The sequence below is a fragment of the Pyxicephalus adspersus genome, chromosome 8 (assembly GCF_032062135.1).
Source record: "Pyxicephalus adspersus chromosome 8, UCB_Pads_2.0, whole genome shotgun sequence".
Taxonomy (NCBI): Eukaryota; Metazoa; Chordata; class Amphibia; order Anura; family Pyxicephalidae; genus Pyxicephalus; species Pyxicephalus adspersus.
Window position 1 is genome coordinate 9,736,650 of NC_092865.1, and position 27,269 is coordinate 9,763,918.

Here is a 27,269-nt window from a genome sequence, read left to right on the forward strand (position 1 = left end):
GAAATTTAGAAAGCCATGAATCATATAAAGAAATGGTGGGAACTGCCAACTGAGTTTTTGGGAGAACAGGAATAGAGGGAAAATCTCTCAGTAGGGACACCTATTTTTTAAAAAAAACACAGGCTTGCCCTCGTTTTGGAGTGATTTCCTCCTTTTCTTTTATCTCCATGAAGTGTAGAAGTAAATTTCTTCAAAGGTTCAAAATCAGCAACAGAAATGTGACAGTGGTGGTTAACCATTTAAAACTTAAAAAAAAGGATCACCACTCAGGAGCCCAGATTTAACCAGTGAATCGGCTATAGGGTGATATAATGCAAATAATAAAATGCCTTAATAGATGGATGTCAGTATGGAGGAACGGGCATTTCTAGGCAGATTGCATTGTCATGCAGACCAACCTAGGTAATGGCTACTTGTGATGATGAGAATCCATGATTGAAAAAACTGAAATGCAATAATATACATTGTAAGAAGCTCACATAGTGCAGTGAAGCCAAAGTAAGACATTTCAGAGCAGATATACAACTTTGCAAGACTGAAGGTAAAGCAGAAGTTTAGTTTTAAGGTTATCAAAAGTGTCCTAAATATGTGTGTAATGAAAATACACCAGAATTATATTTAAAAAAATCGTTCCATCCTGACACACTCAGATTCATTGTGCAGTTATGTCACGGATGACTTCTGTTGTTTAATTGAATTGAATCTTCTCCAGGATTTGAACCTCTTAGACAAGAGAGAGCTATGTCCAATGCTCTTGGAAGATATATAGTACTAATATATGGTCAGTCTGACAGCACTGTGATGATTCATTAGTGCAGAAAGTCTCTGGTGGTTCTGAGCATTGCTGCAACAATGTGGATAGCCCAGACAGCCTCTGTATGAGAAATCAAAATGAATACTCAGGAGGCTTCCTGGGTTACGAAAGGCTGTAACAGAGGCTTTGCTTTGAGAGCCCAAAACTGGGACACAAACAATCCTAATTCTCCTACACGGGATGCCTGCAGTGCTGAATTTCAGACAGACAGAACCAGGTATTGGAGACTAATAGGCAGCTGAAACTTTGTAAAAGGTAAACAGAATTGCTACAGGACCACCGATGGGGGTTATAACAGGGGCAATGTGGTTATATTACCAAGATCAACAAGTTATTTGAAGACAGCTTTAAAACATTGATATATGTATATATATAGTGGTTAGCTCTCTTGCTTTTGGGTCCCAGGTTGAATCTTGACCAGGGCACATGCATACAGTTTGTATGTTCTCCTTAAGCAGTGTTCTCCCTAGTCCCTTTTAGCTGGGCGCACCACCTGGCACTTTTCACGAACTACCCAGCTGCATTTGGGTGGGTACTGAAAAGTCGGTTTACAATACAGGGGCTGCCACCTCGTACATCTTCTTCCCACTTGGCTTAATTGTGGGGTAAACACTTTTGTGCTTGTATGGGTTTGTTCTGGTCAGTCTGGTTTTACTCTCACATCCTTAAAAAACATACTAATAGGTTAATAAATCCCCTCCCCAAAAAATGGCCTTGGACTGTGTAATTGATATATGACTATGGTAGAGGCAATAAGCTCCTCTGAGGGACAGTTAGTGACATGACTATGAACTTGTAAAGTGCTACAAAACTCTCCTTGTCTATCTTTTTAACTGTTTGTAGCCATCTTCTAAATCTGAAATATTGCACATGAATATTATAATTCTTCCACCAAGTCATTAGGTAAAGCTTTAGGCTCCTTTTCATGTTTCCCTTTTTCCCAATTCCTGCTAAATTGCATGTTGCACACTAAAATCAGCAGTTTCAGCAAAAAAATATATTGTCACATGTGAACCGGTCATTGAACAGCTCTGCCTTGGGTTTCAAGTCCTCCACCTCCAAACAGATAGATCTTAGACCTTGGTTAACACATAGTGCTGGATAACATAAACCAATAACATAAATAGTTTTAAACAAGTATGCAAAATATAACTGTAATATACCAATCATTATTGTTATTATCCTTGAATATGATAAAAGAGACTTAATGTGATAATTGGGATAATATGATACCTCCTGCTGCACCCAATATAAAGAATTTAATAAAAGATGACTTAAAAAATGTCTGCTACGCCTGTTGCAGTACATCTCTCTGCCTTTAGAGTTCCCAATGAGCTGACGTTCCCTAAGAGGTAATCGATGATCTATCCATCTCATATCTATCTGTCTATCTATCTATCTATCTATCTATCTATCTATCTATCTATCTATCTCATATCTATCTATCTATCTATCTATCTTATCTATCTATCTATCTATCTATCTCATATCTATCTATCTATCTATCTATCTATCTATCTTTTTATCTATCTGCATTGGGTAAATAATAAATAACTTGTAGGCCCTATAAATCTTGTTAGTCATACAGCTCACATTGTCCAAACAGCTTCTTTGATAAGTGTCCTTCCTAGTCATGTTGTCTCTAGATTTTATACCCAAGCTTATCAAACAAAAAATAATAATCCTCTGGATGTTCAGTCAACACTAAAACAAACAACTTTACTGAGAGAAACAACTTACAACCAAAGGAAGGTTCACTGAGATAAAGGGCAAATCAATATAGCATGAAGACTCTAAATATGGGTCATCAAGAACAAGATGGAGTTTCCCTCTGAAAGTTGATGCTTCCTGGAATGCCGGTATTTGTCCAATGATCATCAGTGATATATTTAAAATGATCTAAACTTCAGTATGAGCTGTGATTTACCTAATGCAGGTGATAGGGAAGAAGGGAAGGCAGGGGCAATAGAATGAACATGAAGTTACCTTCTTAGCAAGTCCAACTAAAAAGTTGGGTTGGTTCAATTGCCTCTGTTCATTTTGCTGGTAATTCACCCAAATTGACCCCAGTTTTTGAGATAATTTGTAGTAAAGTTCAAGTCCCATTGAAGTCAATGAGAAAGGGAAAACCAACATTACATAGGGCACAGCTCAGGCTGGCGGACTGTGACAGCTGTCATAGTGGGCTGGCAAGATTAACTCAGCCTTAATGCTTTTTTTTGTTGTATGTTCTTTTTCTAGGTTTTACTTAACCTTTTCTGGGAATGGGTAGTATGTTGCCTTGTCCTTATTCCCCAGAGTGAGGTGGTGGACATCTCACTCTGGGGACGTCCAGATTTCAAATAGGTTCCCCACCAGCAAACCTCCACAACACAGGGGTTACATTAGGGGGGTGAGGCCTTCTCCAGAGAGATATGATATTTTTTCCTTCCTATTTTATCAAACAAGCTTCCAGAGGACCTTTAATGAACAGGAGAGGGATCTCAAATGCTAACTGTCCCATTTTCTATTATAAGAAATGAAAGGGTCTGGTTTTAATATGAGGGCCAGTGACCATTTCATGCCTAGTGACTGGTGTTTAGGTGGAATTTTTCACAGATCTGAACATTAAACCTACAAGGCCTTAAACTATCATGGTCAGTCACATGACCATTTCCATTTATCTCACCGAAAGACTCTTAGGATTAGCGCCCCAATACACCACAACATCTGCTGGTTATCATCTGAAACTGGAACGATGCAGGACTTCCTTTTTTAGTGGTTAGCTAACATGAGTAATACGGGCTATGCAATTCAGACATGCTTAAATGCTGATCTTCAGGAAAGCAGCAATATATTTACTTAAAACACACTTGAAACATATATGTGAACTAACTACAAAGATTTTGTAAACATGTTCAGCCCAACTTGTGATTCATTTATCTCTGTACTGCCAGGTCTCTTTTCTGCAGAAGCCCACCTTGGTCAACCTATTCAAGAATGCAACAAAAGTCTACAGCTTAGACATTAAGGAAGCAGCAACATTTTGATGTGGTCATTCCTATGCTGATTCTCTTTCCATCATCATCTTCCTCAACCAGCCTGATTGCTATTGCACAGGGGGATTCGGCAGGCTGATGTAAACATAAATTCAAATACTGGTTGCATTAGTAATTATTTTTAATAAATAAATAACTGCATTAATTTAAGTTTTATATCTGCCGGGAGTTCCATTTGTATCCCAGGCATGTATATTAGTTAATGTTTAATTTGGAATAGTTGAAATGCAAAATTACATATGCTGCTCAAATCCAATCTTTTTTTTTAGATTTTGGATACAGTTGTTGGATAGAATAAGGGAGAGTTAGGTCCCCTTTCAAGTTGTTTTTGCTGACTTTGTCTGTTCTGGTGAGATTTAACCTTGCATGGTGGCATGGTTAACTGTCATTAACATTAATGTTAGGTTTAGGGGAAGTAATTGCATATGGACAAACAGCCTGATCACAACTAAAATGGCATATTCTCTTATTTTGGACAGATTTCTTTAATTTTCAGTTGCTGAAACATGAAAGGGCATTACCTTTCCCTATTCTATTCCTCAGAGTGCCTAATGGAAGCATAATGTTACTGCTAAGGTTAAGACTGGTCTGGCAGAGATGCAAAGTTGATTTTCTGGTGGCTAGTGGAATCACATTGGGGCAGTAACATTGTGCTTCCGTTAAGCACTCTGAGAAATCAGACTAACAGACTTCATGTTATTCTCCGTTGTTTGACTGGACATTCCTCCTCAATGTAAAATCATCCCCTCATCCCCTGAGGAAGCCCATAGGGTGAAACGCGTTGGTACTTGGGACCAAACTTCTGCTTATGTTTTCTAAATTGGTTTAATGTTCTCTCTAGGAAGACTTTGTTTAGTAATAGAGATATGAACCCGCTGCAATCATTGGGGTCACTTTGATCTGTATCATTTATGTTTAATCAATCACCTGTGTTGAGGTGGCTGATAACTTTATCATTTAATATAATTGTTTAATCATCATGAAAAATACCTGCCACAAAAAAAACACTTCTTTTCTAATTTTCCTTTATTTTTTGCAAAATAGATCTATTTTTCTCTCTCTTCTCTCTCCTCCTGTATATTGCATTGAACCGTTGATAAATTTAAAGTGATCATCTAAAGGGATGCCAGGAATTTAGCACTAGGACTGACAAAGTCATTCCATTATGGGTCCATTTCCACTCTTTCAGTTCTTTGTAGTGCATGACCGTCCATATATTACTATGTGCTACATTGCACATTAGCATGCATGACTTTAAGCCTGTCAATGCAATACTACCAGGTCACCTTAAAGGACCCCAATATATCACATGACCTCTTTATAGCATCACATGCTATGCATTTGTGAACAGTGCCCCAAATCCGAACCTCCTACTTTGCACTTTTCATTCCACTGACTACATTTTCAGACAAATGATGCAACTCTGTCTGGTTTTTAATCACAATTATCTTCTAATAACCTGCAAATCTTCAAACATATTTTGAAAACTTATTTCCAACACTACTTTAAACATAATGACATTCATATTTAACTTCTTAAATAAATTACAGTAAAGATATTTTACAAATTTGCTCAGCTAAATCTTTTCAAAAGAGCTTTCTCCTCCTTTGAGATGTAAGTCAGGTCTGCTTCTAGAATCTATAATATAATCACAAAGGGTTATTAAACCATTTGTACTGTAGTGCTATAATCTCTACCTCCAGCAAAATGAATGTCTTTTTTCTTTTTTTTTCTTTCCTGTAGAATAACAAGTCAGAAGTGTGCAAATTATAAGCTTTGTACATTATACAGAATTCACAGGTTTAACATTTGCGTCTGCAAAGTTCATTTATAAACAACAGTAACAAATAATTGACAGAAGTGGAAATAATATTGAAAAGTTGGTTGAAGTGCTTTGAAGTCTGGAATTAAAAGTTAACAAAATATCTGCTGTTGAATAATATTGTGAATGTTTAAAGGAAAATACCACCCTCTTTTAAACTCATTACTAAATGCTGTTAGGGCAGAGCTCCCTCATTGTCACTGACACCTTAAAGCTGGGTACACACGGGCAATTATTGTCGTTGGAAAGGGTCTTTAAAGATCCTTTCCAACGACTAAGGACTGCACGATGCATGAACGAGTGCTGTACATACAGCACCAGTCTGCTCTATGGAGAGAGGAGAAGACGTAGCGGCACCTTGCTGCGCGCTCTCCCCCTTCCCTTGCATTACGATCGTTCGTCGTCCATTGTCCCACCAGGACAGTGGTTCAGACAACGGGCGCTGTACACATGCCAGATTCTCGTCCGATATCGGCCCTGAGCCGATTATCGGACGAGAAGCATTGGACGTCTGTACGTAGTTTTAACCATACTGGACAACCTGACCGATGGACCCAATATGGCACAACTCCTGTGTGGATGGGAGGTAATTTATACAAAAACCAAAGGATTCCAACAGTGTACATTTAGTACAACTTTAGGAACTTGCTAGGAGGCAGGGAAGATGTTTTTATTGCAAAGAGACACAAGAAATCTCTTCTGCAATAAAACCCATCCTGCCAGCAATGTTTTTAAAGTTTAGGTTTCATTTTAAAGTACAAATACATTGCCAGGTGTGGAGGTGAAAATGGAAGAAGCTCTTGCTAACCTTAAATTCCACTTTAAATTGGAAATAAATTGCCAGATATTGAGAAGGAATTAAAGTCAGCTCTTCCATAATGTGTAAGTACACACAGCACGCTTACACAAGATTGCAGACTTACCTTACTTGCCCTTATCCAGCACTGGCCCCGTTGTTGTATTCTCCTTTGCCTCTCCATCTGTGCTATCATGGCCATCTTCCCCTAATTTTCTTTTATTTCATTTTACATAAACTATTAGGAGGCCAATGATTTGATAAATCTTGATATGTGCATGGATACCGGAGGTGCGTAGAAGTGTATTTTGCATTGCTAAGAGACAGGTGAGGGAGCTCTTTTAACAGAATGGACATCTCTTTTGCCTGTTATTTTATTTGCACTTTAAAGGGACCATGTGCTTTGCCAATGAGGAGCAACTGCTTTTATTTTCCTTGATACATTCACTCTTCTTGCTCCATTCATATAGGAGTGACGAGCAGAAGCTCTGATCTAAGTTTCTTGAGCCATAAGTTCCCTTTAAAGTGTCACAGATAAATAAATGCTCCATATTCTAAAAAAAGAACAATACTTTGCGCCGGCAGTGCAGTTGCACAATTTTGTATGTATTGTATGAAAATCAAACTTGGCAAAACAAGAAGAGCTTAAATGTTTAAACCCAATGTATATATCAAGAATAAAAGCAAGTGAACCCTCAAAATCCAGTACACTTTGTGAACCAAGAAAGAATAATATGAAAAATATATAATTAAAGTAACATTTAATTGTGGGTAGAGTCATGAACTGGTTTGCTCTCTTCAAAAAACAAACAAACAAGAATTAAAAATAAACCGTAAAGCAGTGGTCCCCAACCTTTTGAAGCTCGCGGACCATTGATTTCACGGACTCCAGGCCGTGTGTTACTCAAAAAGGAAGAAAATTCCCCCAGAGTGACGTCATGATGCCAGAACCCACACACTTAGACCTTCGATGGGAGAGTCAGCGGGTTGTGTCCAGAGACTCAACCTGCCCACCGCCCTGAGCCTGCGATGTGTACGGGAGACATGGTCCACAGCTCTGGTCGGTGCACCCCTCAGCGGGGTCAGCATGGAGCATCTGTAAGATTGCCGCTGCCCTAAATTAAACAGTTGGGAGTTTTTTCTGGTCTTTGTTTTTTCTCCCCCATAGTTACTAGATCTGTAGATTAAAGATCCAAAGGCGGGACTGTGGTCCCATTGTTTTTGGCAAGGGGTGTTGATCTTGGATCTCTTGGATCTCACTGAAGGGGGTTGAAGCCATTCAAAAGATATAAGAAAACTGTCAGGTGCCTCTTGAATATCAACTAAAGTTTTGGGTTACGTTTATGTTCTTTGATGATTTAAATACCTCTCATTCCTCTCTTGAATGGTCCCCCCGCAGTTTTCTCCATTATTTTTTATTTTTGAACCTGAAGGTATATTTTATTGTGTTTATTAAACAATGTGCTACAAAAACTGATTACGATTTCATTCAATATAATAGTACAGGTTGTTAAATTGAGTTGATGTTCAATTATCTTTGTAAATAGGGTAACACTTTGCATACTCAATCATGTGAAAGTGAAAAAAGGGAATTTGCTTGCATATAATTGGTTGGGTGAATAAAGCACAGTTTCACTTTATAAGTTATAAAAATGCTTACCTTTTTATATTGCCAAAATTATTGATGCAACACAAATCCCAGGACTAAGACAAAGAACACAAAAATATATGCAAAAATATTTTTCGTTCCCCTACCTGATGGGGAGATATGTCTCCATGATATTGATGGTTCTGGTTTTCCAGATGCCAAACATGTAAGCGATACATTTGTTCCTTCGTTCACAACCATGTTGGGAGTGATGTCATAGATTTTTGGAGAAACTAAAATGCAATAATAAAATAGGTTACACTGTTATTAAATTGTATCATTAAGAAAATACTAAAATAGATGCAAATGGTAACTTAATGACATTTAACATGCTACAGCACTGTAAATTGTAAACTATTACCCTTTTAAAGATAAAATACTCAGGGTCACATTGTTTTTATTCCTTACACCTGATCACCTTGTATTGCCATATACCATGATTGCCCTATAGCCATTGATGTAGTGTACAAGCACTCCCACAATGACTATATGGTATTTTGCAGGATGGGTTTCTTGATAGTGAGAACAATGGGAAATGCCTGTCTGAAGCAAATTGTCACTCTGCAAAAAATTATTTCAAATAGCTTCCAAGTAGGAAATTAAATTAAAATTGAGCAAGTTCTCTCTCTTCAAGAACTCCAGGACTTTAAGAATCATACGCATTCTAAACATTACATATGCAATATTCTTTCCAGAAGTATTTTTTAAGCTGGGTGGGAAGAAGCTGTAGGTGGGTGGTAGCCCCTGTATTGTGACCCAACATTTCAGTAACCGCCCAGAAAGTAACCATACTGAAAAGTGCTGGGTGGTGTGCCTGGCTAAAAGGGTCTGGGGACAACACTGGTGTGGCAGATGCTTGATACAACACCCCACTCTGAGGTTCCTGCCACCTGCCCTTGTGTTCTGTAGGTGCTGGAAGATGAAACTAAAGCATGCTGTAGGGAAGGCAGGCAAGCTTGAGGTCATTGCTCTTGAAGAATGCAAATGTGGAACTTGTAAAGTAAATGATCGAAGAAAAATATGATTTCAATATAATTTGTTTTGTAATACTGTAAAAGCACAACTGATGGTTGACTGTGTATTTTGGAAACAGGTTTCAAATATGGAAACGGGGTAAGATAAAATATGTGGAATTACAATGAAAATAAACAGGTTATATAGAATCCAAAAGGTTGTAACAGTCCTTCAAACATGCACTGGTTAAGCCAATAAGACATGTGGCACCATCACATAGTCTTATTGGCTTTGGCACGTAGGTACGTAGGCTGGACCAATGCAGCATGTGCCATCTACGGGCGCATGTATCATTGACATCCACCTGGAAACCACAGTTGGTGGTAAGCAACAAGAGAAAGAAAAAATGAACTGGAAAGAAAGAAAGACATGGAGGGAAAATGGAAGAGTTAGAGTTAGGGTGGAAAGAGAAGGAGGGATCAAGATTTTGTATGATGAAGCAAAGGGTAAAGGAGAGGTTTGGACCCCACATGACCAGCTGCCACATGACCAGCTGGAACCCCAAATCAATATACAAAGAGTCTGAGGGTGTTTGATAGGTATTAAAGTCTTATAATTGTTCAGGAGGTATGGGGTCTGATTTATTGAAGCTCTCCAAGGCTAGAGAAAATACACTTTCATTAGTAGTGAAGCTGGGTGATCCAGCAAACCTGGAACAGATATCTTAAAAGTAATTTGCTATTCATTAGCACATTTTTTCAATCCTGGACCAGATCCATTCTAGGTTTGCTGGATCTCCCAGCTTCACTGATGAAAGTGTATCCTATCCAGCCTTGGAGAGCTTTATTAAATCAGACCCACTGAGTCATCCAAGGTGACCATATTTCTGTAATCTTAGCATTACCTTCATCATTTAAGGAATAGCAGGTAGTCTTACATTTGATTTGTGCAACAGATAGGAAGCTAGACTACCGGTCTATTACTACAGTTTGTTTTTTATAAAGAACAGGAGTTTTAACTGTTGTTTAGTGCATTCAGGCAGTTTAAGGTGCATCAAGGCCGGGTCCTATAGCAAGAAGTCCCTAAACAAGGACCTTCATTGCAGGATAGCCAACTAATATTTTAATGAACTAATTTTACAAACACTAAAATACTTTTAAAATGTCATTAACATGTTAAGTATATATCAGTTTATTTTAATTGTGTTGACTTATACTTTAAAATAAATGTTCTTTTTTCAAGCACTTTAACCTTAATCTCTCAGTAATTTTTTTTTCAAATACTACATCTATTTTTATTAGAACCTTAACCCCACCACAAATATGAAACAATGAAACTGTTCCCTTTTTTTTTTAGAAAATGTTAGAAAATAACCCAACGCTACACTTGCTCGAAATGGTATTCACATTTACAATCCCTCTATATTTTTTTCAGCTTTGCTTCTGTTTATTTAAGTCGATAGCAGGATTAAGAGCTGCCTTTGTGCGGTAGGCACAGAGAAGGTTTAGTGAAAGAACAAGTGTGGTTATTATAGCAGGTAGTGGCAATAAACACAGATCCCCAAAATGAAGACTTTTGTGGAAAAAAAATGATTGCTTGCTGCAGATCGAGAGTTTTTTTTTTGTGACTGCCTACATTATTATGGAGAATGAAATCTTTTTGTGTATGGCACGAATAGACTCAAGTTTTTCTAGAGCTCTTGTGTGCATTTAGCTACCTTGAAAAACCCATTGATTTACAAAGAATTCCATTTTAGCATGTTCTGGCGGTACTGCTATTTGCCATTGTTTTATATGTTGTTTACTATGATTCATACAGCTTTGTATATCACCATCAATACCTTTTACTAAGCATTTGTACACACAATGTTCTAATGCAGTGTTTCTCTGTTCCATTAGAATAGATACATTTTTATAAAGGCCAGTGTTTGAGAAGAAGCCCTTGTTTGCTGTCACAATATAAACCCAACTCTGGGTCCTCATCCCCCTGGACCCCAGTACCTACCCCACCCCATCAACTCAGGTCCCAATATTGCCTCTTCAGCTTTATCATTTACATTTATTTCATACACGCCTTTACCAGATATCTTCAGATTGGTCATTAAAAGCATAAATTGATTCTTGGGAAGTCCTAAATGGTGCAGAGAGCAGTGCTGATGGGTGTCAACCCCTCTCTTTGCATCATGGAGAAGTATGGGGGTGCATGGACGTATATTGTACGGACAAGTGAAACTGCTGGATGACTGGAGCTCCATGATGACTTGCTGCTCAGTCTGAGGGTTCTTCAAGTCAAGCATCTGCTCCAAGACAATGTTCCAAGGGTAAATTCTCCTTGGTCATACTTTAAATCCCCAATTGTAATATCACCTCCTAGGCCACTTCCACTTCTCCCTGAAGGTCTTTTTTTCTGGACAGTCATATAACATGGAGGGTCCACTTTCTTTTATCTCTTGTCCAACAATGGACATTACTTTATCATGTTGGGAGTCATGCTGAGCTCACATCAGTGCTGTTCTCTGCAGAACTGAATTGTGAATACAGAGCACCATGGCCTTATCACTGTCAGGGGCGAAAGACCATGAAGCCCTAGGTGAACAGGAACAATAGTTTACCCAGAAGAGGGTTGACTATGGAACACTGAGCCTTCCAGGGATATTGCAGTGATATCTGTTTTTTTTTTTTCTATACCTAAAGTTACAAAAAACTAACTTAGGTCCAGAACCTGACTGTGTTGTCTGGCAGAGATTCTTGAATCTGAACTCTCACATCCCTAGCATAATTAACAATGTTCTACTCTTATATCACTAACGTATATACCATTACAATTGTTCACGAACATGCACATATATAACCTGTACTGATTTTTTTTTTATAATTTCCTGTTCATCAGCACAGAAACACTTGTACAATTAACAACTCCCTGCACAGCCACTCCGAAGAAGCTTTTATTCAGCCATGATTGTCGAGGAATGAAAAATGAATTTCTCCCCAGGAAAACAGAACTCTATCCAGTAATATTCTGCATTACAGAATTTAAAGCACACTGGAGCTTACCATGCAATCAGTCCCCAACTGTGAGATCCACAGATCTCTACAGAGTACATGATTAGGTCTCTCACTGTTTGATTGAAATGCAGAACTCATAAACTTCCCCCTCAACTGACTGGTATATATGTAAGGGTCTGTTTTCACAACAGGTTTTTTTTCCCTAACGCAACAATCTTTTTCTCCCAACTGTTTTTGTTAAATGTGCTTTGGAGGAAAGCCTGGAAATGTGGCCTTGACTCCCTTGGAGAACACAACATACCTGCATGGGGACTTTCTGAGTTGCCATTGGGAAAATCCAAGCCATTGGGCCTGATTTATTAAAGCTCTCCAAGGTTGGACAGGATACACTTTCATCAGTGAAGCTGGGTGATCCAGCACACCTGGATGGAATTGCTAACAAATAGCAACTGGATTTTAGGAAATCCATTCCAGATTTGTTGGATCACTCAGCTTCACTGATGAAACTGTATCCTCTCCAGTCTTGGAGAGCTTTCAATAAATCAGGTCCATTGTATTCACTGATTCTGGGACCACCATGAAACCCAGTAAGGGATAAGCAGAGTGGGTTTGCTGTTGGTGAATTTACCAAAAAAAAGATTAAGAAAATGTGCGTTATATTTTTTTTCTGTTATGCGTTTAGCTTTTATTGTTACTTATGCACTGTTGCTTTAAAATGTTTAATGTATTTTTTTTTTCAATGTTCTGTACAAATTAAAATTAGACTAATGAGGGATTACATTTGGCACAAAACTAATTTAAGATAGCTGAAAGAAGCTTCTCTAACTCTTAGGAGTCATTTAAAGTGTATGCATAGTAAAAACTTTCTATTATTATTTTATTTTTATGTTTTGTAAGTATTGAAAACAGTAGGTAAGGATACATTTACTACCTTTAGGAAGGTTTTTATTTACTTTCTGCAAAGGAAGTAAAAGAGCAGTTTTAAAAATTAAAAGGAAATCTCCTTTTATGGCCTTTTAATATGTGCGGTGGTAAACTGCTCCATTGGCTGCTTCCAGGAAGTATAGCAGATGCTGCTGGGCACCCGAGGGTGGCAAACTTCTCCACAGGTAACCCATCGTGCACTCAGCTGCCACACAGTCCTAAAAAATGCAACCATGCACCCTAAAACAACTTGGCACTCTCTGGAACCGCTTTATGATCTGCCACAACCACAGCCTTGTGCAAAAAAACGGTTCCCAACCACTCCTATCCAATTAAATGGGCTGAGCCTATGGAAGAATGCTGCGACTCACCATGGTTCCGAAATGCATCTTGGAGAGCTATCAATATGTCTTTATTGAAAATTTTCCCACCAGCCTCCTGTCCTGGTAACAACTTTATTAATTTTGAAATTCCTATGAATTTTGGTCCTGGCAACAATGGCTCCCATCAATGACACAAACAGCAATACAAACCTGACAAATCTTGCACAAAAAAAAAAAAAAAAAAATGTGCCTTGACATATTCTTTAAAGTCCATTTCACCCCCAAAAACCTAATTGTGCTCCCCTTATTGACCATAGAATCTCTAATTGCTTTGCAGTCCTGACCTGAACCGGTTGATCCCGCCCACGCTTCTCTGCTATTTTACTGCCAGATCCATATGGATGAGATATAAGAAATGCCATCTTACCAATAAATGTAGGAAATGCTGTATTTTTATATATTTCTCCTTCTTCACACATCCATGCGTATAATTTTACCAGCACTTGCTTGACTACCAGCTTATTTCGTTTGTAGATGTCTAATTTAAATGCTATATATGCCCACTCTATCGATATAACAAAACTCATTAAAATTGCTCATCCAGTGGAATATTATGATTTGTCTGAAATGTCCTTTATTGCTCTTATCATATCAAGTTAAATTAAAAAAAAAGAGAACATTTCTTTTTTGGAATGGATAAAAACGAATGATATTTTCAGATAATGAAAAGAAATGTTTGTGAAAAGGCTTGGGATATCAAGGGAGATAGAACTGAATAAACCATAAAGGATTGACTGTAGCCTAAATAGAAAAATTCTATAAATGTGTGTGATTATCCTTCTCATAAATTAAATTGTATCACTGCAGGATGTTGTATATGCTTTTTCATGCATGTGTTTAATACTCCATTGCTTCTATGTAAAAAGAGACTTTTCAGAGCCTAAACGCCCATACATACCAGTAAAGCAGAGGAAAACTTAACTTAAACTAAATATTGCTTGCATAAGGCCCTCCCCTAAAGAACCTGAAATGCTGTAAATGGAGCAGCCTAAGGGCAATTTTAGGGGGGAAGCCAAACAACCTAATTGCATGCTTTTGGAATGTGGGAGGAAACCCACACAAACACAGGGAGAACCTGCAAACTCCATGCAGATAGTGTCCTGGCCGAGATTGGAACCTGGGACCTAGCACTGCCAAGGCAAGAGTGTGAACCATTGAGCCACCGTGCTGCCCAATCACCAGGCAAAGTGCTAATGATAAAAACTTATATTCTCTATATTTCCCTAAAAATTTGAAAATTATATATATAAACAATATGTCTCCTGTCAGGGCTGTTACACAATATTCTGGTAAAAGGTGGGACATTTCAGACTCTTAGAAAGTTGCAAACTTGGATGGCTCTGAGCAGTTCCTTAAGAGTCGATGCTCAATACACTCTGGGCCATTTCCTCCTCAATCATTCCATTGAATTTCTGTATATCTTATTTTATTAAGTGTGCTTTGTGCAGTTTAAAAAATAAATCTGTTTTTGGTATGTATAATACTATAATAATAAAAATAATAAAAAACAAGGTTGTGACCTTTGATAAATGGGTATTTACCTTTGTTCTTGTTGGGTATTTTGTTTTGTTTTTTGTTTATGTGTTGATGTATTATTTTATTTTTAACAGCTCACAACAAAAAAAGATAAATTAAAATAAAATGTTAACCAAATAAAAGGTAGCAAGTAATAGCAAGAAATAAGGCAAGTTAAGGGGACGCTGTTGTTTTGGGTATTCAGGGCAAAGAACAGTTTTTACAAAGAACCCCCCCCCCATCAATACCATTTTTTTTTCATCTAACAATTCTTGCTCTCCCACTTTCCTTCATTGTTCCTGGTGGTTTTAAATATAGTGGAGCATGGTATTACCCATGTGAAAGAAAAAAAATGTTATTTTATCCAAAGTAAGTGGTTTTAATTATTAAAAAAAAATCTCTTTGAAAACAAAGGTTATTGGCATATAAACTGAAGGTTACTTGTAAAGGCTAAACTGTATTTAGGGGTACCTGGTTGATAATGTTTTTTTAAAAGGGCTATGTGGTTCAAAGTTAAAAACACTGACAGGGTGTCTGTAGTTGTAATTTTTGTCCTGAACCTTATCAAATTTTTTTCCACCTAACTTTATATCAAGAACCCCATAATAACATGAAAATGTAATGTCCTATTCAATATTCAGTTACTCGTTACTTGCTGGGCAGATACTGACTTATCAGTATCTGCCCAGCAAGGGTAGGATCATCAGATGGCAAAAACATGTAGATTGGTGCATTTTATATACCACTTATTATTAAAAATCAATGCATGGCACCAAGAAGCTTTATTAGTAGTTGGAGTTAGGTTGAAAAAGTTCATTAGGTTTACCTAATAGAAAAAAAAAAACAACTGTATCCTCAGAAACCTAAACCTGCAGTTGGAAGGCAAAAAAAGAAAAAATAAGATTCAAATGTTGTTCGAGAAATTGGCACATAAATATAAAAATGATTCCAATCCCAATAATCTAATTATATTGGCATCTACAGGTACCCAAAATTTAGGTTGCTTGAAAGAAGGGATTTTAATGGGATATGTTTAAAACAATTACATTTTTAATTTTATTATTACAATTAAAAAAAAAATACACAGAAACACATATAAAAACCAAATTACCTTAAAATTACTAACATACCAATAACATGTGCATTATTAGCTTCAAAAGCAGTCTGGAAGAACATTCTATACCTTTTCTCCAATTAAGCTCATTTCCCATTTCGCAGTTAGCACTACGGCTTATTCAAGAGTACAGGGAGTAAGAATATTCTTCTAAAACAAAATATACAGAAATGTACACATAGTAAGTAAAGTCCATGCATGCAATATATAATGTGTATCTTGAATATATGAGAGTATATTGAAAGACTGTACTTACAGTTACCTTTAACTAGCTTATAAAGATACAAAAAGTTTTTCTTTGTATGAACTTTTTTCAATTTTATTATTAATAAAATGATGATTTTAATTGTTGTAAACATGTTCCATCAAAATCTTTTCTTTCAAGCAACCTAAATGTGAGGTACTTGTATATGCCTATATCAAAAGAAAAGAATATATATATATGACCTTTCTTTGCTCCAACAAAAATTCTTCTTGATTCTGCCTTCTAGATATTTACTTCTAGATACTGCCTGCATCAAAAAGCCTCAATGTTATTTCTTATAAATATTAATAGCTAGTTTTATTTGGTGAATTTACAACTAAATCCAACCTTTAGAAAAATGTCCAATTGTCATTTGGAATGACCTTAAAGTAAATAACTACAACTTATTTTTATTGCATCTGCAATGTATCAAAAACATTAATACCAATAATAATACCAATAAAAGCAAAGCTCCGTTTTCACGCTACGTTTCGGTTCTGTTGTTACCCTTCCTAAAGCAGGGGACCCCATGTGAGCCATTGAGTACACATGAAAGCTTCTGCTTGATCAAAGTACCGGTAATAGCAATGCAGGTGCTTTAAATGTTTCTTGCAATTTGTTAGAAGTGAATGCAAAATAAATGGGCTGCCTTACGCAGTTCACAAGAATGCTCAACATAATGCACTTTAACACGTATGCCTTGATGTATGTGGATCAGGCAGAAGACATGCTTGGCATGCTGAGACATGCTCAAATACAGCAAATATGATGAATTTTAGATCATGCAGTGCATGAGAATTAAGCAACTGAATTTATTTCTGCCCTTTTTCTAAGCACAGAAAATGTAAATGCAGCACTGGATATTTTTTGGACAGGTATCGTAGGTATATCAGTTTATTATAATCCTTTGGAAACATCAAAAGGAATACCTGTTGTTACTTTTATCTACCATGGATCAAATGTCAAAACAGAGAAAAACAGTTCTTACCTACCGTACCTAGCAATTACACATAATTTAGAAAATGCTAACAAAGAACCGGAGTGCAAAATGCAGCAACCGAATTACCCAACACAAGAGAGTGACTGCTGCAACTATTAGGTCAAACAACCTTACTGCTGGCAACAGATATGACAATTTCCAGGCAATTTCAGCCACTTTCAACCAGCCTTGGATTACAAAAATGACTGCATGGATCAATGAAACATTCTATGAACAGAAGAAGTAGGTTGCCTTGATCTGTTCAGTTGTTTTTGTCATTTAAAAGCTAGTTGAAAGTGGTTGAAATTGCCTGAAAAATTTTGTGTGCATGGTCATTGTTTAAAATAAAGGAAGAACAAAAAAAACATTTTTTTGAACACTGTGATATATATGACTACATTTTTTGCATTTTGACTGCAGATCCAAATGAAAATAACTCCTATCTCCATGGTTTATTAAAGAAATGAGCTTCAATGAACCCCAGCTCAGCCACCATGATCTATCTTGAAATGACTTTCACACGGTTCTCTACCTTTATATCATATCTGTTTCTAAGTTCAATACACTTTGACTTTCACCCAAAGGACCTGTTCCCACTATGTGAAGGTGGTGTGTTTTTGAAAACTCAACCTATTTTGCTTGTGTTGGTGTACATCACCATTTGAATAGTGTGCATTCCGTATTTTTTAAAAGACGATGGCCCTGCATTATAAAAGCTCTCCAAGACTGGGGAAAATACACTTTCATCTATGAACCTGGGTGATGCAACAAACCTGGAAAAGATTTCCTAAGCCATTAGCTATTTCAATCCCAGACCAGATCTATTCCATGTTTACTGGATCACCCAGGTTTGCAGATGAAAGTCTATCCTTTCCAGCCTTGGAGAGCTTTAATAATGTAGGTGCAGTGTATTGAAGCAAAGAAAGAAGGCGATGGTGGCGCCCTGTGGGGTAAAGGGGACAGGAGAGTAATGCAGGGTTTAGTTAGGATTTAAGAATAAATGGCAACTCAGCACACATATGCATGTCTTGTGAATGCACAAAACACCAGTGGGAAGAGCCACTTACTCAGAATTCTATATGATTGACAAATGTTCTATAGATTGTTACGTCTATTGCATTATTGCTATTGTAAGTTGCAGAACCTTGGTAGGTGTACACACACCAAGAATTTTATGATGAATTGTATATCATGTGGTGTATGATATATAAGTAGGCAAATTATTCCACATATGGTAAGTATATTAGTTGTTGGTGGGTTTTATATTAATCCTTTGGAAATGTCAAAAGGAATACCTGTTTCTAGATTTATCTACCAAAGATCAAATGTCAAAACAGGGAAAATAGTTCTTCCAAAATGTGAACATTTTATATTTATTTTTCCCAATAAATATTTGACAAAGAAAAAGGATTTTATCCTGAGCATCAACATATAAAAGGGACATGTTATCAACTTGTATCATTGGTGTAAAAACAAAAATGAAAATTGAATATGCTCTTCCTGTACTTGCAAAGGGGAAAAAGAGGGTTTGGAGGAACCAAGAAGGTGTCCTGAAGTCAACACTCCCCCAAAAAATGGGTCCTTAAAGATTTAGGGCTAATTACGGAGGTAATTTTGATCTCTTCCTACCAAAAGATGTAACTGCTTGCTGTTAGCTACCTAATTAGTCTGTAGCCTCATGGATTTTTGAGGCTCAATCATGCTTCCTAAATCCCTAATGATTAATAGAAGCTGCAATTGATCGCTAAACCGATAAACAAATGGCTCCCCATGAAGTAAACTACACACGTTTCATGATCAATCATTCATGATTACACAATGATTCAGTTGTGCAATTGATCGCTAAAAGATGTTACTGCATGTTAATTGTATAGCTAACTCCATAGGAAGCCATTTGTTCCATCTGTTTAGCGATCAATTGCTATTCCTCTCAATTTTAGTAGCACAACTTTGCTACTAAAATCCCCTGTGTGTGGCACTAACCTAATGACATGATTCCAGCAACTGGGTGAATCTCTTAGTAACGACAGAATAAAATCATTTGTGTGTCTCTACCCGTACACAATGATCATTAGTGGCTCATTCACGCCATGTGCAAAAGGGAAAGTTGGTCACCACCCGACACTTTTCAGTAACCACTCGGCTGTTTTTGGGTGGCTACTGAAGAGTTAGGTGACAACATAGGGACAACCACCTACCTACAGATTCTTTTCACGCAGCTTAAAAAAAAGGTTTGGAACCATCCCCCTTATCAGTCATACTCAGAAGTCATATGCACCATCATTTCTACCCTCTGTGAAAACAGACGGTATTTAAGCCAATTATCCATTATGAAAAAAAATGTTCAAATTGGTCAGTGTAAAAACTGTTGGGAACAATACGGCCCTGTACAATATTCTAACACTACTGTACACAATATAGCCAAACATTTGGGGCCACCTGACCATCACAATTACTACTTCTATGCAAATACCCTCAAAACAATTGAGTTCAAGAATTTCCAGTGAAGAGCAATGCCAATGCTACAACATGCAAAGATAATGCAAGCAGTTATGTGCCTTTAACCTGGAAAATTTTGGTAAGGCTTTTTTTTACGTTCCAGCACTTTTGAGAATGGTGTGTGGGAATCCAAGCATTCTCCATCATGCCTCCACTACATCACCTACTCCTCCCTATAAGTCACCCTTACTTACATACTGACTCTAACCTTGCTGAACACCTTTGGAATAAATCCGAACACCAACCGCAAGCCAAGAAGCAGACTTAGCACCAAAGAGGCAAAGCCCTGTAACGTATAGTAGGGGTATTCTTTTTTTTTTCAGTTCCCTGATCAAACCCCATTTTGTTTTATTATATCTGGAAATGAGCTGGGTATCCTTTGCCTGCTGTGTGCAATCCTTCACAGCATTTAGACCACTCCATTCATAATTCTTTCAGGTGGCATTCATGGACCATGCACCTGTGTTTGTGACCTGACATTCAGGCACTGAAGGTAATGATGGGAAATCTCTCTAAAATTGTGGGAAATGCCTTATTAGGCAATTGTCAAATACATATTCTTTCCTATTTAAAGATTGCACCTGTTTTATTGTCATTTATATAATTTTGGATTCTCTATCACCTTCTGTCCTGGTGACAATGCCCACCAAGACATACAGAGTGGGTTGGTCTCCCCAATGAGAACACAGAGAGTACTAAAATCTGACAAAGGGTTCAATTTTTTCCCCCTTTACTCAAAACTGAAAATGCATTGACTATAGAACAATAGGCACCCTTAGAGGATAATATTTTATCCTTAACGGTGATTTTTTTCTACTTGAAAAACAGTTGTGTATTCTCTAATAGTTCTCATTAACGGGTAATAAACACAAGGTGTACGCTAATACATCATTTTGGTAAATTATAACAATCTGTTCTTTTTTAACCTAGTTCTAACACATGTGTAAATAGAGCTTTGTATTTTTTGTTTCTTTAATTAACTTAGCCAAATGTTGGACCCCTTATGTTTCTGCCCCGGGCCATTCCCCTTCTAACCCCAGCCCTTGGCTTGGTATTCTTTCAAACACTCCATTACCAGTAGCTCCAGACTTTCAGAAGAATAAAAGACATATTGCAGGGTAGCTTGGATGATGAAAGCGAGTGAATGCTGCAGCAGACATGGAAGCGCCTGGGGCATTTATCTTAGAAACAAGTTATCACATTCAAGATGTCAAAATTGACTAAATCTACACAAGCTAGGGAGTGTATTATTTATAAGATGAAAAGCACAACCGGGGCTGTTGACATTATTTCAAGATCAGTCCTATCTAGATCAGAAAATAACATGTCCATGGAGGAAAGGTAATGAGATGAAAGACTTGTGATTACACATGAAAAATTAGCAAGTACATCTGAAATTACACTTTGCCTCCTCTGCTCTATAACTTATATCTGTGTGCCAGTTTTGGTTTTATTACATACCAATTTCACATTATCTACCGTTATACACCGGGGCTTATTTATAAAAGGACAAATAGGAAGTGGCAGGCATACCAACAAGAATATAACCATCAGAACTTCAGGTGTATTTGGGAGCTAATGGGTCTTGATTGAAAATCTCAATGTGGGTTTTCCTGGCTTATCACAAAGTAATATTACCAGGTATCGTGCAGTTCTTAAGCTAAGTTTACAGAGATGTTGACGGTCTATTTTTTTTCCCAATATTTTGCTTATATATACAACTAAATTACAAAACCATACTACACAAAAACACATAATACATATAAAATACAAATTATTTGTAAAAAATAAAACACAATACATTTATAATACAAAGTGTTCTAAATATATATATATATATAACATTTCCTTTTTGTGAAGAAAGGGCCTCCAATGGCCTTCTATATATCTGTGCGTGAATAACAACCTAACAATCGTGACTTGAAAGAAAAAAAAGAATATTGGCCTACTAACAATATGTGAGGGGAGAGAAAAAAAATGGTTGACGGTCTAATAATCTTCTGTGATACATTTCAAAAACTGGAAGGATCAAAACTGTTGAGCTGAAAAAGGCAGATTTCTAAGTTGTTCAGTCTACTTGGCACATCTGTTGGACACAAATGCTAAAAAGTCGAAAAAAATATGTGACCTCAAGTTTTCCTTTTTTAGGCTGAATTCCAGACAAATGTCAAATGCACAATTGAAATACAGATATGTGATTGTCTAGGCTTCCAATAAACCTGTAATTCTTTTTAGACACACTTATCAACTGCTATTTAGCACAGCCTAGGTGGTGACCACACCATTCTTGATTACATTAAAGCAATGCAGTATGGTCACCAGCCAAGCCAAATTGCTGGACAACCAGAGGGCATCACCACAAGTTTCCAGTATTAGTCTGACTTCCAATGGGGGCTTCTTTTTCCTGTTCTTCCTATGCAAGCATTCCCATATACTATGAGCCTAATTTATCAAAGCTCTTTAAAGCTGAAGAGAATACACTTTCATCAGTAAAGCTGGGTGATCCAGCAAATCTGGAATGAATTTTTTCAAAATCATTTGCTATTTGTTAGGAAATGTTTTGAATTCTGGACCAGATCCATTCCAGGTTTGCTGGATCATACAGCTTCACTAATAAAAGTGTATGCTCTCCAATCTTGGAGAGCTTTAATAAATCAGAGCCTATAAAACCAGAATCACATGTTATACAATTTGTATTTAAGAAGGAGCTCCAGAACAGGTGAAATGAAACCTTTTACTGAGGACACATGCTGGTGGCTGTCCGAAACAGAAAATCCCTCACAATTGATAGCTTTTCCTTTGCCTCCAGTGTCTCAAGGACAAAATACTAAATCTCCCAAATGGGACAGAATTTGAGCTATAGATAGGTAGGTCACAGACTAGTGTAGTCAAATAACCTCCCTAGCGGTAACCCCGAGTGTAAATCGGGGTTGCTGAAAGCGGTAACCCCGAGTCACACTCGGGGTCGGTAAACCTTTGGGAAGTAATAGTATATACAGCGCTTACCTGATCTGCCGGCGTCCCGCATCGTCCATTGCCGCAATCCCTGTCTTCTTTCTTCTTCCTCCAGGGTCTTCTCCATACGATGAGTCAACGGGGGAGTTCCCGGTGAAGTCAGCGCGTGTGTACGTTGCCGGCAGGGCGGGGCGGGAAATTCAAAATCCATTTGTATTGCATTCAATACAAAATCACTGTATTGAATGCAATACATTGGATTTTATTGTGTACAAGCAGTAAATTGTCTTCATGAACATTTATTTTACAGTATATTATAATAGTACGAGTATAATATTTATTTATTTTTTTAATTAAATAAATTTATTATTTTTACATGATTTTGTGTTTCAAACTTTATTATACTTATACTATTATATTATACTGTAAAATACATTTTCATGAAAAACAATGTACCGCTTTTAGACATATAAAACCGGAAAGAAATGAGCCATTAGGGAGGATAACCAGGATGAAGTTGGGCCAGGTTACAGACAGATAGTCAAAAAGATCCAAGAACATGCAGGGGTCAGACATCAGAGTAACAATCAGGATAATTTGGATATCAAAGGAGAAGAACCAATGGAGGCCTAGACCGTAACTAAAGCTCCATTTTCACGGTCATTCGGGTCATTATTGCAAAAAGGGACAGGCAATGTCTTTCTTCAATAATCCCTACTTGCCTGATTGTTCCAGGTATCAGTCAAAAAAGCTAAGTTGCGCATGCATGTCTCAGCTTTGCTTGTCAGGATACTCAGCTATCCCCCCATTCCCTGCATGTCCCAGGAATGCATGCACAGAAGTTATGTCACCTCATTATTTATGATGTCCGGAGATCTCTCCAGAAAGTGGAAGGAAAATAGTGGTACGGTGCCCTGTGATGGAACAGGGACAAATGAGTATGGCGGGATAAGTTCCACTGTAATGGCATTTCCAAACTCAGGCACCAATACAGTACACTAAGCAGTTCCTAATTCTAACCAACCAGTTTCAATTGAAAGCACATCACCATGATGTTCATGTGGAGTTCTTCGTTTCAGTCTGCGAAGGGCACTGGTATGCACCTGGGAACTGTATATCCAAAATGGAAAATGAACTCCAGAAAGATATAGGGAGAACAACCAAACATAATGTTCACTATAGAAATCTTTAACTAGTAGCTATGGAAAGCCCAGTCATATCCGCTCAACACCTCTCCTTCAAATAAAATTAGTAAAAAGAATAACTGGCAAAAGATAAATAAGGACTGTCCAAGTAATATTTCAAGCTGACAAAAACAGGCTTTAAAAAAGAGCAAGATCTACTATTATAAAGAAGAAACTGAGCATCCTAAGCACAAAGCAAACAGACACATTTGTCTCTGAAGGATTACTCCCCACCTCTTCATATATTGAATTGTGATTGTGACTGGTAAGGAAAACTTTCTGTAGGATGCAAACTGAGGCACCTGCATCCAAGGATATAATCTCCAGGTAATTAAACACATTGTTACAAATCCTTATTGCAGGTTTGACAAAACGCAAGTAATCAATCTAAAATGTGTTCCGACGTGTTATTATTTTGGTATCTCCCTTGTTATAACCTATCATCCTGTAGAGATAATTACAGCCTTCATGAGCAAAATAAGCATTTCATTTTAAACCAAATACCATTACAGTTTGTGCTTTAGAATTATGAAGTTGGAAATTTATTTCTGCTTTTATACATTATAGGTTATTTTGTATATTGTCTGGAATGTATTTTGTAAAAATAAATGTCTTTCAAATGATGGCCAGCATGTTGTAGGTTGGTTAGGGGTTTATTTTATTTTTTTAATTTATTTACTTTAAGCATTTGCTTTACATTTCTTTTGGGTTTTCATTTTGATTACATTATCTTTGTCTAACAAATTAAAAATTAATGCATGGCAAAGGATTCCCCAATCACTGGGGGTTGGGAAAAGAGATAAATGTTGCTGTCTGCCTTGAGACCCTCCTTGTCTGGATAAAACCTGGGACACAGCCATCAATAAAAGGATTACAAATTCTACCAATGTGAGCTTGAGCTATTGAGCAACAGCCTATATAAAACAGGTGGTAGAGGGAACATTGTTATTAACATTTTATTTTAGTTTAAAGCAGAACTTCAGCATTGCAAAAGTTTTAAAAATGTCAGCTCAGCACTTATAAATACTTAGTGCAATATTTGGTTTAAGCCCAGCCTTGACCTTCACCTAAATTCCTCTTCATGGCTAATTTTAGGATTTATTTTTGGACCAACATTATTAAATACTTTTTTCTCTGAGCTCAGACTGTCATGGACACACCTCTTGAGGGTAATTCATCATAATGACCTATGCTCTGTGAGAGCCATTCCATGCAAGAGTAAGGACCGTCCAACGCTTCCACCCAACAAGACCCATGAAGAGGGCAAGGCTTGGGGTTATTGTAAAATTAAAATTCCACAATAAAAGTTATTAAAACATATACTATACATATAACATATACCTATAAAATGCTTTCTTTTGCAAATAGCTATATAATACATAACAAAAGATTTGCAGGGCACTGAGACAGCATGGAAGATAGAGCCATCAACCTTGATGCACAGTTTGTTGGAATGAAATTTTGCAATGGGTCATCCAGTAAGGGAAGAATCATTATGATAAGGATGAGGGCTTTATACACTTTAACATTACCATAGCATGTACTGTATTATTTTCTCAGAAAATCTGTAGAACTTAATGGCAGATGTGCTCTCTATGGAAGTCAACTGCCCAGAATTGCACCTGTGCACATTGGTATCATCTACTGAAAACAAAGTGGTGCCTTGTGTAGGCAGCAGCATTGGTACCCTAGAAAAGACAGATATTCTGGGAAGTTTCTGTGCAGTAAAACTGAATAAGTTTCTCTTCTATAGGGAACATTTTGAAATGTTCATTGTACTCTGGAAAATGTCTACTCCTTATCCACATCCAAAGACCATTTGATATGATGTATGGGCAGCACGGGTGGCTCAGTAGCTAGCACTCTTGCCTTTTGAAGCACTAGGTCACAGGTTTGATTTTCAACCAGGACACTATCTGCAATATGTTCTCCCTGTGTTTGAGTGGGTTTCCTCCCACATCCTAAAAACATGCATTTAGGTTCATTGGCTTTCCCTCAAAAATTGTCATTCAACTGTGTTAAATACATATGACCATGTGAGAACATTAAATTAGGAGAAAGACAGTTAGTGACATGACTATGGACTATTAGCGCTGTGTAATATGCCCGCGTTATATAAAAACAAGTTAATAGTAATATCCATCAGAGAGACAGCAACATAGGACGCCAACCAGGTTTGTAAACCAAACTACTGTCCCTGGTTTTACTCCTTGAGACAAAACTTTATATACTAAGATAGTGAGCACAAGTGATTACCAGTCAAACTAATGCATACCTTACAATGCTTGGCATGGATTGGAAATAAAAGGGAAATGATTGGCTGCAGAGAAACCAGAGGCAATATTTGTGATTAGTCCTTTCTTAGTTCTTTCCCTGCTTTTTTTGGGGAGGCACAGCTTCTACAATTCCTTTTTAAAGTATATATTTTTAACATTTAAAAATAACACACAAAAAATACAATTGTTGGACAATGCTTTAGCTACCTAAATTCTTTCTGTAAGGGCTTACATTGGCCTTAAATCTTTAGTGTGTTTATCTGCAATATTTGACTTTCCCCAGAACCCCGCCGTGCACCTTCCTACATTCACCCTTGTTAGGATTTGCTTTCAGTTTGACAATCAAGTCTATAAAAATGTCCTTGCGGAGAGGAGAAGGAGATCAGCATAGCTCCTGCCTTAACAATCCCAAAGACAGTGTCTAATTAACCCTGAAAAACTGAAGCTAATCCATTCCTTTCCCATCTTCTCTCAGCTAGTTTTCTACAACATTTTCTTTCTAACAGCAAACAGACACTTTGTAGTTTATATTCATTCTGTTACATTTGTTGCATAGTATTTTGTGGGGGAGTTCAGACTTTCCAGCTGTGATTGTGCCAGCTGCTGCTTTGTCCCACTTTAACATAGCAGACTCTACAGTATTTACCTCCCTTTGGCTTTTTCACATTCTGCGGTGTTATAACTTAAACTTAAAATGGCTATAAAGTACCAGAGTGGGGTGAATCCTAATTATAAATGTACCGGTATATGAAAACAGTAATGGAGCTCAGAATTAATGACATATAAGCAGCACAAGAGGATAATTGCCAATCAATTGTCTCACAGTGTTCAGGTGTTAACAGGGGATATACTAAGACATCATTGGTAGGTCAGCATGGTGGCTCTGGGGTTAGTACTCTGGCCTTTGCAACGTTAGGTCTTAGGTTTGAATCTCAGCCAGGACACTATCTGCATGGAGTTTGTAGGTTCTCCCTGTGTCTGCATGGGTTTCTTTCGGGTACTCTGGTTTCCTCCCAAAAACATGCAGTAAGGCTAATCGGCTTCCCCTCAAAATTGTCCTTAGACTACATTAATGACATATGACTATGGTTGGGACATTAGATTGTGAGCTCCTTTGAG

At 37.3% G+C, this 27,269-nt stretch overlaps 1 protein-coding gene across 2 annotated transcripts in view; it reads right to left on the reverse strand.

Moving 5' to 3' along the window:
* The window catches only part of NEGR1 (neuronal growth regulator 1), a 343,626-nt gene that overhangs the window by 147,605 nt on the left and 168,752 nt on the right, over positions 1–27,269 (reverse strand). For both annotated transcript variants that reach the window (XM_072419472.1, XM_072419473.1), the window contains exon 3: positions 8,226–8,351. In XM_072419472.1, the coding sequence (XP_072275573.1) occupies positions 8,226–8,351 (126 nt within the window). The remainder of the gene's footprint in view (positions 1–8,225; positions 8,352–27,269) is intronic.